This window comes from Colobus angolensis, unplaced genomic scaffold (assembly GCF_000951035.1).
Source record: "Colobus angolensis palliatus isolate OR3802 unplaced genomic scaffold, Cang.pa_1.0 Scaffold465, whole genome shotgun sequence".
NCBI classification, from domain to species: Eukaryota; Metazoa; Chordata; class Mammalia; order Primates; family Cercopithecidae; genus Colobus; species Colobus angolensis.
In genome coordinates, this window is record NW_012118099.1 from 975350 (window position 1) to 995582 (window position 20233).

The 20233-nt window shown below is 36.2% G+C and overlaps 1 protein-coding gene across 3 annotated transcripts; it reads right to left on the reverse strand.

Moving 5' to 3' along the window:
* Nucleotides 1-606: 606 nt before the first annotated feature.
* STARD4 (StAR-related lipid transfer (START) domain containing 4) lies at nucleotides 607-16889 on the reverse strand. 3 transcript variants are annotated; one of them, XM_011958275.1, is made up of 6 exons: nucleotides 16677-16889; nucleotides 11810-11923; nucleotides 10811-10860; nucleotides 6517-6643; nucleotides 5566-5680; nucleotides 607-4671 (listed from the first exon to the last, which is right to left on the reverse strand). In XM_011958275.1, the coding sequence occupies exons 2-6, from the start codon at nucleotides 11912-11914 to the stop codon at nucleotides 4451-4453; spliced, it is 618 nt and encodes a 205-aa protein (XP_011813665.1). In that variant the 5' UTR covers nucleotides 11915-11923; nucleotides 16677-16889; the 3' UTR covers nucleotides 607-4450. The 3 variants fall into 3 exon arrangements, with proteins under 3 accessions (XP_011813665.1, XP_011813667.1, XP_011813668.1); XM_011958277.1 differs by having other exon boundaries at nucleotides 16683-16854; XM_011958278.1 differs by lacking the exon at nucleotides 11810-11923 and having other exon boundaries at nucleotides 16677-16801.
* Nucleotides 16890-20233: the final 3344 nt, after the last annotated feature.

Sequence of the window (20233 nt, forward strand, 5' to 3'; positions counted from 1 at the left end):
TGGCAGAAGGACAGAGGCATCACACTTGGTCCTCTTCTATAAAGGTACCAACCACATTCATTAGGATTACCTAATCAACTCTCAAAGCTTTTAAAACCATTATCTTAGAGGTTAGGATTTTAACATTTGAATTTTAGGGGAACACAAATATTCAAACCATAGTACCAGATGTTTTATTAAGTGAGGAAAATAACTCCCTGCTTCATAGTCATATTTTCTATTACGTACTTCCCACAGCATCCCTAGCTGCCTTCTTATAACATAGATCGCGGGTGTCTTTGTAATCACTTTTAGTTTTTTTCAATTCCAAACAAAATATCATAATTCCTAATCAAGATAACACAATTATTTCAACATGTGTACAATAAATCCTGTCCATAATTTACAAAGGCAGAATATATTCATTATTCGTTCTGGATTGTATAATAGCTAATATTATATGAGACACTGGCAGGAGAGATCAGCATGTGTGTTGTTAACTTGATTTTCCAGGTTTATATTTTCCTTTTGTAAGAATTCAGGAAGTTAAATGACATACTTTAAAATCAGGCATATGAAACTAAATAGTACTTAATGTTAAATTACAAAGATAATACCAATGACCAATTTTAAGAGTGTCTACAAATTTTTATTTTGTTTTATACCAATTTAAAAATAAATACATATTTTATCAATACTAATACATATTAGTTTAATAAACTAGTTTTACATATTGGTTCACAAAATAATTATATAAACTTCTTAAAAATAAAATCTATACTATAGCTTTTATTGAACTGCAAGAGATGAATTTTAATATTTATACATGTAAAATCTGTAAAAACAATACAATAATTAAAAATTATAGTTCCAACTTCCTGTTTTTTGAAATTATTCTGATGTTTCTTCTACACTCAAGTCCTAACCTTCTCTACTTCTGGAAGTTGAATAAGAAACACATGGAAGATATACCAGGCAGGCAATTATACAACACAGGTTCTAAGGGAAACCTGATCAAGTCCCTTAGCTTCTCTGGTTCTGTTGATTTCTCTACAGGGTGGGCATCACTACAGTTCCACTTAATTAAAAGAAACCGGATTTAAACAAGTGATTCTAAGGATGGTAGTACACTCTTGAGAAAAGAGGTAAAGCTTTTATCTGTATGAAAGGCAATTACTCAGACCTAAAAGCTCAATAGACAATTAAGGGCTTAAATTGGCCAACGTTTCCCAATCCTCTCCAGATACAACTTCAATTACATAGTTTTTTAGCTTGAGATACTAATTGAATTCAACATGATTGTTGATAAAATGCCCTTAGGTTAAAAAAGGAAGAGGAGGGGGAAGGGAGGAGAAGGAAAAAAATTCTATTAACTAGGAGATATTTTACAGATAGAAATCTACAATTTCAAATATATCCAACCTGAATGAACACTGAAATAAAGAGATTTTTAACATTTACAAGCTCCCTAGTACTTTAGCAATTTATATTATAGATTAGTTAACTACAGAATACTAGATTCTCATTATTTTTTCTGAGTACTGTTTTAAACTTTAAGGGTTAACTAAGAGTTATCAACACAAACTAATATTTCATGCAAAAGTATCACTTTTATAACAATCTTTTTCTTGTATGAAACTAATTTCCTTAAAAAATAGCTACTATGTACTGAAAACAGTATTACACCAAATATTTCCTACATACACAAGCTTCTAATACATACCACCTATCCGCTACAGAAAACAGTCAACCATTTAACAAAAAGGCAGATTATATTGTTTCATTTTACCAACTGCCATATCAAAAGTTACTTATCTTCGAAGGAAAATATTTTCTGGCAATAATTTTATTTCATTGACAACTGATTTATATCTAAAGTTTAGATGTCCTATTTATCAAGCAATGAGACTAGAAAATATTTCCATTTAAGATATTATTCCGTATTATTGTCTATTTCATCTTACTACAAGACAAATTAATAGATATGCTATAGGACTGTGCTGTTCATTCAATACAGTATCCACTGGCCTCATGTGGCTAATGAGCACTTAAAATGTGGCTTGCCCAAATTTGTAAAATGCATACCAGATTTCAAAAAACTAGTACAAGAAACAATACAAACTATCAGAGTAAATCTTTATATCGATTACATGTTAAAGTGATAACATTTTGGATGTATTGAGTTAAATAAAATATTAAAATTAACTTCAGCTGTTTATTTTTATTTTTTAATATGGCTTCTAGTTTTAAATTAAATATATCACATTATTGTTCTATCCTACAGCATTGCTATAGAAGCAGCAGACTCAATTATTTATGTTAATATTCATCCCAACCCACATAATTAAGCTTTTATATCATTATAGTATGAGATAGCATATTTAATACATGATCACAAGATTCCTGAGCTTAGAATCATGAACACCTCCACTCTTCAAAATGAAACCAAATAAAACCTGCTGTCATTATTCTGGCAACAGTGATAAACTTTAGATTTGTGTTAGGTATGAGTCTGCAAAAAAGACAAAAGGAATCTTTTGGAATGATGGAAATGTTCTAAATCCAGATTGTGCTGCACAGTTCTACATATGTATTTTAAAAATCACTGAATTAGATACTTACAATGGGTAAATTATATAATATGTAAATTATATATCAATAAAGCTGTTTTTGTTTTTTTAAAGTACACAGCTAGAGTCCAGCAGATCTAAGGGGCCACCTAGAAGCTGCACATACATTTTAGGTGATTCAAACATAATTTTTAAATTCATCATTCTTACATTGAAAATGTTTCCATGAGAGTAATTTTACCTAGAGTGGGTCCATGTTTAACAGTGAATTATGTAATTATTTATTGGAGGTATATGTTGATAAGGACAAAGAGAGCGCTAGAGTAGAGATAGTGGGCAGTTTACTTGCTTTTAGGGACATCCCGTTCAGGAAATAATAGCCCTTATAGTAATGTATACTATCTTGTCACAAATCCCTTACTCAAGTTAGGCACCTTTGGAATTTCACCATCCTAGATAGAACAGTAGAATATGAGACTTCCTACTCCATACTAATAAAAACAAATGAAAAAAATAGATGAAGTCAAAACTAACATTTACCAATTTCCATGGAAACGGAAACTAAACTACTGAGTTTTCTTTCACTATTGCAGAACAAAAAAAAAGGAGCAGAAATCTAGTAATTCAAAAGTACATTCAATTTAGAAAAGAATACTGGTAAATTAATAACCCATTGAGAATATAGAATCCTTTGTGCATTCCTTCTGTCAGATCTTGACCAATCTAGATACTATGAGATAATTCACCATGAACATTGTGCTGCTGCCACCTTTTGTTTTTTGAAATCTATCATTGCCAGTGGCAAAAAATAAATAAAAACAAAAGCAAAAAACCGCTTCACTGTTCCACTTTGTCAAAATGGGTATGAAGAACTACGATTTATTCTTTCTTTACACTCAAGAAAACATAATAAAGTAAAACACAGATCAAACTATAATGTACTTGAAATACTATATACCTTTGTGCATTTCATGTCTTGTTTAGCATGTATGTCAGGGCTCACTTTACCCATATTAACAACAACAAAACAGTAGACACAGGAATACTAACACATAAACAACTAACATTAAACACTGAAATGGATTTCGAGATGTGTGCAACTACACAAAAAGATAAATATATACAAAGATTTGCCTGGACACCTGAATTGCCTCAAGTTCTCATTTTAGAAGCAAACTAGACGGAGAGTTCAAAACCCAAAGTCATTTAGAATGTGAAAATCATTTAGAAATTTTCATTTAAGGCACCCACAGAATTAGGGGACCCACAATACTCAATTCTAATCATTATAAAATGATATCTAGGCACTTGGAAAAATCTAAGAATGTATTTGTTCTAGTTATAGACTGATGCTTTTAAGAGTCCAAGATAAGTCTTGGACATCAACTAAATTCCACATTTTAAATTGGGGCCAGGCACAGTGGCTCATGCTTATAATCCCAACACTTTGGGAGGCTGAGGTGGGGAATCGCTTGAGGCCAGGAGTTCAAGACCAGCCTGGGCAACATAGTGTGACCACATCTCTACAAAAAATTAAACAAAAATTAGCCATGCATGGTGGCGTGCACCTGTATTCCCAGCTATTCAGGAGGTCGAGGTAGAATAACCCCTTGAGTGATCAGATCAAAGCTGCAGTGAGCTGTGATCATACCACTGCCCTCCAGCATAGGCAACAGAGTGAGATCCTGTCTCAAAATTAAAGAAAAAAAAAAATGAAAATGCCCCCTCTTAGATAGCTATTTACTTTAGGAATAAAACCAAACATTGTACCAGTAAACCAAAGACATTTCAAATTTTTCTACTGGCTATGCAGAAGAGTGGAATCAATGATTTTTTACAGGCCATGTAGCTGAGAGAAAGAGTTGATCCATAGTACTACAAGTTTGAATGTATTTTGCCTATCATAAAGCTTTTCGTAAATCACCATAGAAGTTGGTTAAAGTGCTTGCCATGGCTGTATCTACCGCAGACTGAGGAATCATCCCACGCAGATCTGTCTGAATATATCCTGTCAGAAGACTCTGGTTTGGGTTGTCCTTAAGTGGAACACAAAACCAACCACAGGGATGGTTATATCCTCGAACAAATCCTGGTCTCTTTTCTTCCCAGTCAAGACTTATTCCTATAAGACAATTTTAAAAATAGCACTATTAATAGCAATAACTGATATAAAACTCTCATTTAAAAATATTACCAGAATTCTTTTTTAAATATGTATTCTTACCCATAGAGATGAAAATTAAATCCCAAAGTGACCATGGCAGAATGAAGAAGAGACTTACCAAGGAGGATTCTGACAAGGGGTTGACAGATAGGTAATGGGGAAACTTTTAATCCTTTCAGAATACATGACATCATATCATCTTAGTACTCCTTGGAAGCTACAAATCTGGCTGTAGTACCTAGGCCTTGAGGTGCCAATAATCAAATCCATGGTACTATAACTATTCCCCACAGCGACTACCATATTATACTTTGGTACTAGTTAGTTAAGAATAAACAAGTAGATGTTTACTTACAACTGCTAACTTAAGTATATACTATATACAAAATAATATTAATTTACATATAGGTAGGTTTTAGAAAACAGGAGCCTTCCAATGGCAGTATTTTTAATCTTGAAAAGAAAAATACAACACAGCTCAAGGAAGGAAGAATATTCTAAGACATATGAAGTCTGGTTTTTCTATGTATGTGACCAAGAAACTGTTTTCTGAGAGTGGCTTAGAAGAAAATCCATTTCTAGAATCCTTTCTTAGAAGCAGTCATGTGATCCACATTTGCTACCTCTGACCTAGAGGATACTGTGTAACTGGGAACAAAAACTTATCAGAAAGATTACAAAACCCTTTTGATATTGTTATTTTACTCCCTAGAGTTTAGCATTTGCAAAAAAATGTTAGCGATTACAGAGTCAGAGCTGAAAATATATCTCACAAGGAAAGAAACATCCAGCCTAGAAAACACAAATATTTAAACCATACTGAAAAAAAGCATAACATGTTGAGATTATTACCACAGGATAAAAGCCCTTCTTTATAGCCCACAGTGTAGGAGAAATCAACAAATTCTCTTGGGGAAATTATATTCCAAAGCTGACCAGCAGTAGTGTAACGCATCACACAGCAATTCTGAAAAAGAAGTGGTAAGACAAGTGTTATTACTATGGGAAACACACATAGCTTCACATATCATAAACTTATCTCTGGAAAGAAACTTTAAAATGTTTCATAATTATAATAATTCTTACACTGATTCTGACAGGTCTATATCTCTATTCTAAATCGCACTGCTGTTGGATGGCCATGAAGAAGATACATAATCAAAATACAGAGGTGCAAGTTATCCAGTATCCAAATTTCTAATCAAATGCAGTTGTCTTTCATTCTATGTAACATTCCACATGGAATTAGGGAATGCAGACTGTTTCAGTTTTAAGATCAAATCCACAAATACTTCTGACTACAATATCAAACATTTTAATTAAAAAATTCAAGCATTAAGCAATGAATTAATAAATATAGAAACAGAACAGGTCATTTTGGCTACATAATTTTAGAATATTTAAGGTGGCATTTTTATCTTTGGTCATTGATGTTGGCTTAGTATTAATGGAAAAGCTGCACATATTCACCTAGAAACCTAAACCTGATGGTGGTGTTTTCAGAATTTTAGCTTTCAGAATCTTAAGTTTTACAATTAAGAATGCTGAATATACTTTTAAGCAGCAGGGGTATAGCTACCATGGAAAACAAACTCAGTCTAACACTCATTAATTAGTATGAGGAAACACAAACTTTTTAAGAGGCAGCATGGGACTCCCCTGTGATATCTTTGTCGTGACTGCTATTCTCAAAGCAATGAATATAAGTGTGTACAAATGCTCATGCTCACATGCTCTGGCTCACTCATGCTCTCTCTCATGCACACACACACACAGTCTAAAGTAATGTTTCTAAATAGATACCTCTTCGAAGTTCTCCAGAATATCCAAGGAAGTCATCAAGCTGTCCCAATCCAAACGACAAGGCCCTGGGCGTATATGGTCTATTATATTATTGACAAAGTCATCTATAACACCTTGGGCTTTGTAGCTGGAGAAAAAAAGTTTAAGTCAATTGCTGTTACAATAAAAAAATTCAGCATACCCTTATAGTGATAGCTAACTTTGAAAGTAAGGATAAAAATTAGGCCGGGTAGGGTGGCTCACGTCTGTAATCTCAGCATTCTGGGAGGTTGAGGCAGGTGGATCACTTGAGGTCAGGAGTTTGAGAGCAGCCTGACCAACGTGGCAAAACTCTGTCTCTACTAAAATTACAAAAAGTAGCCAGGCATGGTGGCATGCGCCTGTAGTCCCAGCTACTTGGGAGGCTAAGGCAGGAGAATCGCTTGAACCCTGGAGGTGGAGGTTGCAGTGATCCAAGATCATGCCACTGCACTCTAGCCTAGGCGACGGAGTGAGATTCCATCTCAAAAAAAAAAAAGAAAAAAAATTAATTAAAGGTGGTCCAGGCGTGGTGGTTCACGACTGTAATCCCAGCACTTTCGGAGGGCAAGGCAGGCAGATCACCTGAGGTCGGGAGTTTGAGACCAGTCTGACCAACATGGAAAAACCCAGTCTCTACTAAAAATACAAAATTAGCTGGGCATGGTGGCTCATGCTGGTAATCCCAGCTACTTGGGAGGCTGAGGCAGGAGAATCGCTTGAACCTGGGAGGCAAAAGTGGTGAGCCGAGATTGCGTCATTGCATGCCAGCCTGGGCAACAAGAGCGAAACTCCGTCTCAAAAAAAAAAAAAAAATAAAGGTTTTTTTTTTCTAAAGGGAATAAATTCCAATAACTTTTCTGATAAGTTATGTTCTACCAATTATTTTTATTAGCATGCACCCTTTGTCCTCAAATCTAGCAAGAGAACTGAAGGCTATACTATGTGTCATAATGAAAATAATAAAGTCCCTTCATGCTATAATAGCCAAAAACAGTCTATAGAATGCCATAAGCTTTCCATTTATTTTTATATTCTTTCCTCAGTTATCCTCTGACATATTAATACATGAATATTTTTACCCTTTTAAAAACTTTTTATTAGGAACAGAGAAATAGGCCAATAGAACAGAACACCAAGGAACTAACTCATAAATATGTCAGAACTTGACATATTTCAAAAGGCGGTATCACTTAGCAGTCAGGAAAAATGTACAATTCCATAAATGGTGTGCCTAGATTCAATAGTTATCCTTATGGAGAAAATAAAACTTAGATTCCTATTTCTACTATTCATAATAATTAATTTCAGATAAATTAAATATCTGTGTAAAACACGTAAAATGGGCCAGGTGCAGTGGCTCACGCCTGTAATCCCAGCACTTTGGGAGGCCGAGGTGGGCAGATCACGAGATCAGGAGATCGAGACCATCTACTAAAAATACAAAAATTAGCTGGGCATGGTGGTGCGTGCCTGTAGTCCTAGCTAACCGGGAGGCTGAGGCAGGAGAATAGCTTGAACCAGGGAGTCAGAGGCTGCAGTAAGTCAAGACTGAGCCACTGCACTCCAGCCTGGCGACAGAGTGAGACTCCATCTCATAAAAACAACAACAACAACAAAACATAAAATGAAAAACTTTAAAATGTTGAGAAAAATATATGAGATACCATTTTTGTGACCTGAGAGTACAGGGGGATTTCTTGAATATGTAAAACACAGGAAAACACAAATAATACAAAAGATCAACTAAAATTAAAAACACGCATACCACACAAGAAAAAATAAGTCATTTTTTAAAACTAGCCACAGACTGGGAGAAGACAGTGTAACACATAAAAACAGGGAATTATTATACAGGATATATGAATAACTCCTATAAACCAATGAGAAAAAGAAAATCCAAAGAAATGATGGGCAAAGGACATGGTAAGATTGACCTGAAATGTCAACAAGTATACAAAAGATTTCAACTTCACTAGTAATCAAGTAAATACTAACAAGAACAATCTGATTAAAACCCCTCAGACTGACAGACATTAAAAACTCCTTAAGTAGTAAATGGAGGGGGATGAGAATCCTTAAACTGCTACTTTAGAGAGCAAGTTGGTAATATCTAATAAGGTTGGAAGATATACATCCCTAAGACTCAAAGAAAATTACACATGTGTGCACAAAGAGATATATACCAAGAGGTTTACTATAGCATTGTACTTTATAGAGAAACATTGACAACAGCCTAAAAATCTATCAATAGGTGAATCTACAGACATAGATAAAAACATTGTGGCATATTCACATAGAGGGAAAATAATGGATTTACATATAATAATATGGCTAACTCCTGAAAACATAATATTTAATAAAAAAAGGCAAATTACTAAATATGTACATACAAACACATATACATGAATATAAAAAACACACCAAATAATGCTTTTATATATATATAAATATGTGGTCAAAGTATGAAACAGGAACAATACACATAACGTCAGGACAGCAGTTACCTCTGGGGATGAAAGAAAGGAGATGAAATATGAAATTAGCTTCAGCTCTATCAGTACTTTTTTTTTTTTTAAGCATTTGAAGCTATTTAATCATTTTATAATAACTCAAGCCAAACTTGTATTATCTCCCCCACCATAAATCTGCTCTCCCATCTTGTATTCTTTAACTTGGGGTAGTTGGAGGTAATACAAATTAATCTAGTCAAATTAGAAAATCTTAGATTCAACAATGGCTCTTCTTCTTCTCTTAACCTTATTTCCATAGTCAGAACGAATCAGTCACTACGTTTTTATCAGGATTTCCTAAATGTAAAGTACTTAGAAAAATATTTGGCTCTCAATAAATGTTGGTTATCATTGCCACCACCATTGCTATCATTAAATCTTTCACATTCATTTGTCCTTTTTGACTTCCATGTTACTGCCTCAGAGCACTTTGTGTCCAACTCAACACATCAGGTCCTACCTCCTTTGATCATATATCCCTTTAAGAATCAGAAAAAAAAAACACCAGTGTTTCTCATATGTGTTTATGTGGTAGACATGCAATTCCTTCTGCCTAGAACAAGAACTCTTTCATTCCTTAAGAAATATTTATTCTTCTCTTAAGTGTTAGCTCAAATATTAGTTCTCTATGACGTCTTTTCAGATCTCCAAGCATAAAGCTTCCCTTGGCACATTTGACACTTTCAACCCTCACTGGGAATTATTAATTTAAAGAATTAACTTCCATACTTGCTTACAATGTTTAATCCAACTCCAATTTCCCTGTCCTCACCATAAATAGTGTAAAATTCATCTTTCTGGAAATACTATCTTTGACATTGCACTTCAGAACATTCTGTATATACTAACAGGGTCCAGCAGTTTTATTTTGAAAAATGGCTGAGTCTTAAGGATGTGAACATTCTACTCCAAGTATGCAAGGCAATTGTGTCTACAAGCTTTAAAAAAACAATATGTTATTTTCTTATGTTATTAAATAATCTTCAAAAATGTGGTTTTTAAAGGCTATATCATATTCTATCACAGATATTTCATACTGAATCATCTCCTACTATTGATTATTCAGGTTTATAATTTTTAATATTATAAATAATGCTATGATAGAAGAACAAGTACTTAAATCACTGTTATTTTGCTGATAAATTCTTCAAGATAAGTTCCTAGGATAAAATGTTCTACAGCACTGAGTAAATGTAGAATTTTAGAAAGGTCATATTTACAATGCTAAGAAATTCAGATTTTAGCAGACATTTTAGATCATTATTTATGACCTCCTCACCACCAACTCAGTCCACAAAGGACACGGACATTTTTAAGGCTCTGAATTCATAAGCCCAATTTGCTTTCCAGAAAGTTAAAAAAAATCACCAGGCACGGTGGCTCAAGCACTTTGGGAGGCCAAGGCGGGTGGATCACGAGGTCAGGAGTTCAAGATCAGCCTGGCCAAGATGGTGAAACCCCATCTCTACTAAAAACCACAAAAAAAAAATCAGCCAGGTGCAGTGGCAGGTGCCTTAATCCCAACTACTTGGGAAGCTGAGGCAGGAGAATCGCTTGAACCCAGGAGACAGAGGTTGCAGTGAGCCAAGATCGTGCCACTGCACTCCAGCCTGGGTGACAGAGTAAGACTCCGTCTCAAAAAGAAAAAAGTTAAAAAAAAACTCTTAAAAAGCTAAATCTTACTAGCAATGACTACTTAGTGTCAATGCATATAAGTTTCGAAATGTCTTAAGAGCTACGTAAATTTATAAAAAGGTACTCACAGATATCCATTAAATTCTTCTGAGGGTTTTCTCCAAACAGTTACATCTTTCTAGAAAAATTAAAACATTATATGGTAATAATTACATAGGTGGAACCCTAGATACAAAACTGATAATTTTATAAACCTAGAGAATTTGTCTCTGCATTAAAATAAAACTTCAGTACATTTTCAGAATACATAAAAGTCATCTACACCATAAAAGGATTTGTATTTGAATTGCTTCTTTATCCTGAAGTTCTTCATATTGTACTTAAATTACAGACCTCCAAAAAATATTTTCAGTAGTATTTAATGAGATCCAAACACTGTAAGATTCAATGATGGCACTATCTTAGTCCTATCTTATCTATTTACCATTACTGATACATTCATACTCTTAACACTAGGAACACTATTTCATTCTGAAATTGTTTATAACTTTTAAAAAATTAAACAATTCACATTTATTATGATAGTGTTACCATGAATTAGTTCCTACATTTTTTCCTCATCATTTCCCAAGTAATTCTGAATATCAGAATAGCTAGAGCACTTAACTAGAAGCATCCTGGGTTCCAGAATTGGTTCTAGCAACATTCAACCCACCCATGTAATAGTCTGGGCAAGTCATATTAGTAAAAAGGAATACTAAGTAGCTACCTTCATAGGCTTTTTGATATATGAAATTCTTCCAAACTATCAAGTACTACACTTTCTTAAATTGATAATGATACATTTTATTTGCTGACTTAAGAGGCTATTCTTTAGGTCTAGTTGCCATGAGCCTATTCTCCTGTCTAATATCCAAAGAGCTAATGAAAGCAGTATAGGATTACTACTGATATATTTCTTCCTTTGTATGACATTAGACCATCAACTTTATTAGCTCAATTATTTATCTTGCATATCCATCCAAAGTATGGTCTTTGTCCATATCGTTCCATTTAATTTTAAAAGTCATCAACCAATTCATTAGATAGAAGATATACCCCAAATGTAAGTAATTGAACTAATTTACCGTTTTCTTAGCAACTCGCCACTTTTCTTCTTCAATGCTATGGTACTGGATGAGAGTGTTTTTAAGTTTAGTGGCAAAAGAAGCAACATCAGACAGGCCTTCCATTACTTCTCTCTGTTACAGAGAACAAGATTAGCATCAGCAAATACCACAGTTTGAGGCAACAGACCAGTGGGTCTCAAATCTGGCTTCACAATATAATAACCTACCAGAGTTATAAAAGATAGCTACCCTCACCCCAAATCAACTAATCACAATCTCTGATAGTAGGACCTGGGCATAGTTTTTTTCTAATTGCTCCCAAGATGAATAACCCATAGCCAGAGGTGAGAATTACATATTTTTTACAATTAAAATCACTCATATAAAAAAGTAAAAGGGAAGTCAGGAGGAGGGGGAAGGGATTGTATCTCTCTTATACATATGTTGTTAACTCTCAAACATTTACCTGCAGTCCTCATTGTTCCAATGAGCTCAAAAAATCCCAGATCCAGAAGCCTACTTAAAGCTTCAAGCCTAAATGGAATCTCTTGCCTCCCCTGGCTTTCCTCAATTTGCCACAGTATTCCTTATTTTAACAATTTACTATTAAAATGGCAATTGAGCCCAAGTTCTCAAGTCAAAAGGCTTGAAATTGACCTTAATAGGAATAGGTTCCTTTTAACACCATCATACCTCATTGTCTACAGTGTTCTATTCCCACTGGTTTTCTTTCTGTCCCTCAAACAGGCTAGCTTATCAGCGACTGGGGGTCTTTGATACGGCTAGATCCCAAATCTTGGCATCACTAATAACAATGTAATGCAAATTTCAGTTTAAACCTCCTATCCTTCATAAAGCCTTCTGGAAGTTATCATTAACATCTTTATTTTCTTCATAGTGCTTATCATTATCAGACAATAACTTATTTATAGGTGTGTGATTCTACTCTTTGACCACCTCATTCCTAACTAATAGCATAGAGGTCCTTGTCTTATTCATCGCTATACCTCCACCACCTAGAACACTGCCTGGCACATAGTAGGCCCTTATTTTGTTCATGTGTTACTGCCTCAAAACAAGAATTACTTGGTCTTTGTCTTCTTTTGGTGCCAGGGCACCAATTTCTTAGCATAATTCCTACTTTTCACTATTCTATCTCTACTTCCATCTTCAGTAAAAGGCTAAAGAAGAAAAGAGTTTTAGGGGTAAAGTTGCCCATTACAGAACCATAAGGAGGTCAAGAAAACATCTAAGTGAAACCTCAAGCCTCACCCTCTATGGGAATAAGGCTGCAGTTATCAACTACGGATGCAAGCATTAGAATCACCTTTTTATACTTTGTACTAGTTGTTGCTGTTTTCAGGTGTTACATTTTAGGGCCCAGTGCCAAATAGTCTGATTCAGTGGCTTTGTTCTGGAATGGGCCTCAGAAATGTAGGTCCTTTAAAATAGTCTCACTAATTATTCTGTTGTCTAGCCAGGGATCAGAACTAAGTGATCTAAAAATTAAAGTGACAGAAATAAATTAAGGTTGTAGCCAATATTTAAATACCACTAATTAGAGCATATAAGCCATTAAAATTTATAAATACTAAAATTATGTAGAAACATGGGAAAGTATACAAAGAAAATTCAATATACCTTTTAGGACCTATATAAGTGATGCAAAATATATAATAAGTATAGATCCAATCCATGGATGAAAAGTTGATGAGCTCATTCAAAAAGTCTCTCATTCAAGAATGTACCCAATTTCCATTCAAGAGGCTGTCAACTTGACAGCCAGTACAATGACTTTATTCAAGAGTATGCCATAAACAAGCAGAAGTTCTTGCAGAAGGCTTGTAAAAGAGATTTAATTTATCTGTTACTGGGATTACTATGATTAAACATATTCTTCAAACCCAAAGGTCACCTGCTAGGTTCCTGTGGTTGGCAGATAAGAGTATTCAAAAGTTTTGATAGAAATCAAAGGTGAAATGGAAAGTTATTATTATCGTAAGCAAACATTATCATTGGGCAAATCCAGCGCACAGAAAGTTACCTAGAAAGCTACCTAGAAGAGATAAGAATCTGGAACTTTAAGGTTCTTGGCTTAGTAATCATTCATTCATACTGATCAGTATAAAGTTCAAGCTCCTTACTATAGCTTACAGGTCCTTTTATAATGTGGCATATTTTCATTACTTCATTTCCACTTATCTTTCCTGGACTCCCCTGAACCTGAGTTAGTTCTGCCTCCAATATTTTCTGACAGCAACTCTGTGCTGTAATTACTCACTTGTTATCTTCTCCCATTTAACTGTAAAATCTTTGGGGGGCAGGAAATGTGCCTTCTTCAATATTATTCTCCTTATGTCTAGCATTCAGTAGGAACACAGTGAATAAAAAATGGAAAAATGTATAGACAAGCTACTATTCTCATTTATGGAAGACCTCAAGATATCTAAAGTATGCCCGTTTACACAAATCCTAGAGCTTCTGAATAACTAAAACTTCCATTACCATAATGAAACACAATTTCTCAAGGAGGTCTACTATTAAATATTTATCAAGCATCTATTATATACCAGGTCCTAGAACTACAGAAACAGATGGAATCCAGTTTCTACTCTCAAAGTTGACTTATTCCACCTTTAAGCTTTTACAGAAATAACAACAAAAACTAAAACATTAAAAAATTCTATTAATAGTCTTTTTAAGAGTGGTGCAGTGGGAGGTAGGAAAGGAAAAGAAAGAAGTACAAAATCAGAAAGTTATCTCTCTGATTAAATATGTCCAGCAAAGTATTTAACCAGGCAGTTAAGTCTTGCATGGATTATTTTCATCAAGATTAAGTCCAAAATGAAATAATGGTTGCCGTCAAAATTGCTACCTCTGTGTAAACAGGCATAATTGAGCATCTCTCAAAATATTAATATATTCTAGAACCAAGAAGGCTAGGCGGAGAATATTGGGTTATCAAGGTCTTGGCTCTCTCTCCTAATATAACAGGGTACTGAAATTAATTGAGAGGAAAACACCTAATTTGCCCTCCTGTAATCTCCAACTGTGGACAATGTCAGGAAAATGTTTTAAATACCATTCTGAACTTCCTTTTACTAATTCAGTCTTTCATTCCCTTACCTCGACCTTATATCAGGAAATTATCCAACTCTTAACATTTACATGTCAGTGAGAACAGGCACCACTTAACCTTATCAGAATGTAATACTCTTGTCAGTCCCATGGCCAAATGCTGAGTAATGTCCACCTCCATGTTCTTCCTTTAAACTAACCTTTTGGTTCATGTTTTCTAGGTACATGTTTTTGAAGCGATCACTAGTGGTGACAGTGGCTGCCATCATAGGGATGGCAGCTGTCTCAAGTTAAAACTTTTCCTGAGGCCATCTATCAGCACTATAGTCTTGACCAATCCAACTCCAATTACTTTCAACTATCTGTCACAGTGAGATGGCATAGGTTCTATCTGAAATATGGAACATAATAAAACATTTAACCTCTAATATAAAGTGAATGCCATAAAAATCTGTTGGACTTTTATAGTATGACTAAGTCAGAATTCACCTGTTAAAGAAATGCAGGTATCAGAACGGTCTAACCTTGCATTACGTGATTAATATGGTTTTCACTTCCAGGAACAGCTTCAGTTTAACATGCCATGGACTTTCCCCAATGTCGTGCAAACAAAAACTTTGGAAATTAAATTATATTTTTTAACTAACATAAAAATTTCAGCATATGCTTGATTTCCAATCAATGTTGAACTGTTAAGTTTTCTAACTCAGACAAGTACAGCAGTTTCTCATTTTTTGAGACTGGCTCTGGCAGGAGCTCACTATTTAAAGAAACGCAACATGGAAGTATATTTCTACAACATGAAAAATGATCCAACTTACTGTTCAAACCCCTAATGCTCTAATACTTGATTTTAAAAAATCCTAATGCTCTGTACTTGATTTTAAAAAATAACAATAGCTAACATTTATTGATCACTTACTACATGCTCAGTCCTGGCTGCTTTACATTGCATTATTTTATGTAATCCTCACAACAGTAAGAGTCCATCTATCATTGCCCCTGTTTTACAGAAAGGGAAAATAGCAACAGGAGGGTTGAGTCACTTGTCCAAGATCACACAGCTCACAAATGATGGAGCCAGAATTCCAACCCAAGGCGTCTGACTTCAGAGCCTGAAGCTCTATCTTGTAAAACGGTGGAAGCTGATCACAGGCTGGAAGAGACTTCATATAAAAAACCTGGGCCCACCATGAATTTGTCAAATTTTGTCCTGGCTGCTGAACCCAAAAATCTAAGGTAATCTTCAAGTGCAAATTAGGGAAAACAATGACACTAATTTGGTGAGAAATTATATGAGTTAATACATTTAGCAGGGACCTTGGAAGCCCTGGGAAAACTTTGTCTCTTGTCATTGGCATCACCTCTGCGAAGCCTGGTGGGACGCGGCTGCCCCAGCGCTGTCTGTGCACCTCCTAACAACCAGGAGGCGCGGTGCCCTCCAACAAACATGACTGCCCCAAATCAGGCGGGATTACCACCGCCCCTCTCCCATTTAACAGCTGAGGACACTGAGGCTTAATGGAGTCCAAGTACTTAAATAGGTGAGCGGCGTGCAAGGGCGATTTGCAAGCCCTGGGATCCTTCCAGCTCGCCCCTTCCCCTCCCTGGGGCTCAATTTTCTCTTTCATCTATGAGGTCCACTCCCGCCCGGACGCCGGGGCCCGCCATCCCCAACGTCCACTGCGGGCTCCCTGGTTCCACGGTCTGGGGCAGGTCCAGAAGACGCACCTGGCAGGACGCCCCGGGCGCCACAGTCGCCCTCCCCACAGGCCACCCCAATCCTGCCGCGGCTCCGTGGCTCTACCTTTACCTGAGGTGAAGCAAAGACGTGGAAGCAGCTATGGCGCGCTACCGAGCACCTCACACCGCTCTCAGCAGCACCGCTCAGCTTCCCGGCCCGCCGAGGCGCAGGCGACAGCAGCCAACACGTAAGTCACCGCTGGTCGCAGCCAACTGGAAGGCACCCAGTGCCTCAGGGCCAGGCGGCCGAGCCCCCCAGCCCCGCCCCCTGACCCGAACTCAGGCACTCCCGGGGGCTGGGAGGAGGTGGTCGGAACAACGTGCGCTTGCTCCGATTGGCTGACGCGGGAGCGTGTGGAGGGCTGATTGGTCCCCGATAAATGGAACGATTCCGCGTGGGTATGGGCTGGGTTCCATCCGCGCCAGGGTTCACTGGATGTCTGGCATTGCCTGCAGGTTTGGATTGGTTGGGTTGTCCTGTGAGCACTTAATTGTGAAAGAATTTTGTCGGCAGTAAACCGACTGGGAGAAATTGAAACTGAAGGCGAAGTGAAGGATCACAGTGAGGGATAAGATTGGTCCAAATTCTTCCCGCTTGGGTTATCCTAGTATCACGCAACTACGCTACTCCTCCCAAGACTAAAAGTCAAGTAAGAAAAAGCGCCCATGCAGAGGAGGACGAGCTCTCTGCCTCCTGCTTAGCCTGACTCACCACTGAGAGAGCTGGGAAGGAAAACGAATGTAAACGAAAGTCACTGCCACTGTGTGAATTGAACTTTAGCCAAATGTGTTTGTGTGTGTGTGTTTCCACTCTCAGATAAAGAGTTTACAGGGCAACCTTAGAAGTAGAGAAAAGGAGGGGGTGTGACAAGTGGATTTAGCAACTGCACAGTGTTGGAGTTTCCATCTACTAGAAGATGAGAAACATTTCTTCCAGTGGCTGTGAATTCACCCATCTGATGGGATGCTTGGCAAACAGTGAATTTCTTCCTTTGCTAGAGTAGCTATGATGCACTGATTAGCGAGGCTTGGTTTGTCTGCAAATTGCAGTTACTAAGATAGGTAGTTTGAGAACCAAAAGCAGGGAAGAATGCAGTGCTACACCATTAGTGATTTCTGATAGACTTTCAACGAAAATAAATGATACTCCATAAATTTTTAAGTCGGCGTCACCAAAAGAATTACCAAATATTACTTGCTATTTATTATTGGCTGATTTTTTTTACTTTCATCGTTTATATGTAAAATAATTTGTTTTATAATTTCGTGTGACATAATAGACGAGTTCTTCATGTGTTGTAAAGCTCCTTTCACTTGGGAATTATTGGCCAATTATTGAGGTTCTTTGGATGGATGGATGAATACTTAGATAAATAATTTGAAATGGTTGGGGAAAAGTGCTTTGTGATTAAGTTGTGCATACTTAATATCTCATTGAATCCTCTTAACAGCCCCCTAAGGTAGGTGTGTTTTAAAGGCGAGGAGCCTCATACGTAAATCTTAAGGCAAGTTGCTTAATTACCGAGTGGAGAAACTGGATTTGGCTGAGGTCCACTGGACTCCGAAACTGGGCTCTTAGTCTCTATAAAACTCATAGGGTGTTTGATAGCTCTTTGTCAAGTCACCTGTGAAGACCACTGGGACCAGAAATCAAAGGCCTAATTCCTACTGTGAGGGTTTACACAGCTTTAATGGTGGAGAGGAGTAAGTCCACATATCTATTTCAAACAAGTAAAAAAGTTGTATCTGTCATTATTAGGATTCAGTTCTGGATAGTTTGCTCAACAGTCTGTATATTCTCTTGCAGGATGCTGTAAAACATGTTTAAAACAAAATTAACTTGGCTTTTTTTTTTTTTCCGGACGGCGAAAGTCATTACATCCCACTTATGCCCCCATGGGATTTCTTGTCTTCCATCCAGTTTCTGGGAGGTTTTTGTTTCTTTTGCTTTTGTTCTTCATCTGTTGCCATTTTTCTTGGTTAGAATGAAGTTTGGGTAATTGAAAGCCACTCTATCAAAGTGGAAATCTAACAGCAACGCTGCAGATTCAGAAATACATAAATAAATATATCATCTGGAGCTATTTTTGAGGGTTTACTATGGTCCAAACACAGTGCTAAGCATTTTACATTTTACAGCAATGCCTGATAATAGGCATGTACTATTACTATTTTCATTATACACATGAGAGAACTGTAGTATGTAAGGCAACAGATAGATCTCCCCTACAAATAGTTTGAAAATGGGAAAATAAGGTCTCCATCTAGAATTCAAATATAGAAGAGGCATATGATGAATTTGATCAGCTAAATGGAAACTTACCCTAAAGAGACAAAACAACTGCCCTGCAAAGTCCTGACTATAATCTGACTGAGTATAGTAGAACATCTTAAAGAATTTTCAAGAAGAAAAACATTTAAAAATTCCAAAACACAGAAATAATATATCCACAATTTCTAACCTGGGCAATAAATCTAGACATAAGCAAACCAAAAACACACTCACAAATATCCCCAACTACTTGAAAATTTCTAAGAATCTGTCCCCAAACACATTGGTTTAAGAGAAAAATCAAACATTACATGCTGAAGAATATTAATAAAAATATTTTAAAACATTTATAACAATAAAAATAAAAACACTATATATCAAAGCCAGATAATAGAACAAATTTCAATTCAGGAAAATTCATAGCCTTAATTCAACAAATATTTATTAGTTGTTTGCTACCTGTACCAAGGACTGTGGGCATACTGCACCTTAAATGAGAGCTATTTATTTGCCAATAGAAGAAACTCAACCTGAATTAAGCTTTAAAAAAAGTGTTAAAAGGATATAGAAATATCTTATAAAAAGTTGATACTCAAAGTTGGGGCCACAGACCAGCAGCATTGGTATCACCTGGGAGCTTATCAGAATTGCAGACTCTCAGGCCCCAATCTACTGAATCTGAATCTACCTTTTTAAATGACACCTGGATGATTTTATGCACATTAAATATTGAGGCCAGGCATGGTGACTCATGCCTGTAATCCCAGCAGTTTGGGAGGCCAAGGCAGGTAGATTACTTGAAGTACCCAGACCAGCCTAGGCAACATGGTGAAACCCTCTCTCTAATAAAAATACAAAACTTAGCCAGGCATGGTTGGTGTACACCTGCAGTCCCAGTTAATCAGGTGACAGAGAGAGACCCTGCCTCAAAAAAAAAAAAAATTGAGAAGCACTATTATAGAGCACAAAGCTCTGATTTACAGCTAAGCCTCAAAATGATTGAAGCCAGAACTTAGCCACCAAGAACTAAGACTGTACAAATTCATTGAACTGTACATTTAAAATGTGTAGACTTCATTGTAAATTACACCTCAATTAAAAAGGAAAACAATCAACCAAGAAGTTAGACAAAAACATCAGAAGGAATGAATTAAGAAATATACTAACAAAAAATTGGGAAAAATGGAAAGCAAAGAAACAATAGAATTAATTTTAAAACTACATCACATGGGGGCTGATAGGTGCAGCAGAGCACCATGGCACATGTTTACCTATGCAACAGACTGAACATCCTGCACATGTATCCTGGAACTTTAAATTTAAAAAAATACATCACATGATTTTTTTCC

Bases quoted from the DNA above. Each gene is read 5' to 3' on its own strand.
- STARD4 (XM_011958275.1), bottom strand. From the start codon at position 11,914: ATGGAAGGCCTGTCTGATGTTGCTTCTTTTGCCACTAAACTTAAAAAC. The intron at 6,644-10,810 runs GTGAGTACCTTT...TTTTTTCTCCAG, and splicing joins GAAGAATTTAATGGATATCT to CTACAAAGCCCAAGGTGTTA. The intron at 4,672-5,565 runs GTAATAATCTCA...ATTGTCTTATAG, and splicing joins AGAAGGGCTTTTATCCTGTG to GAATAAGTCTTGACTGGGAA.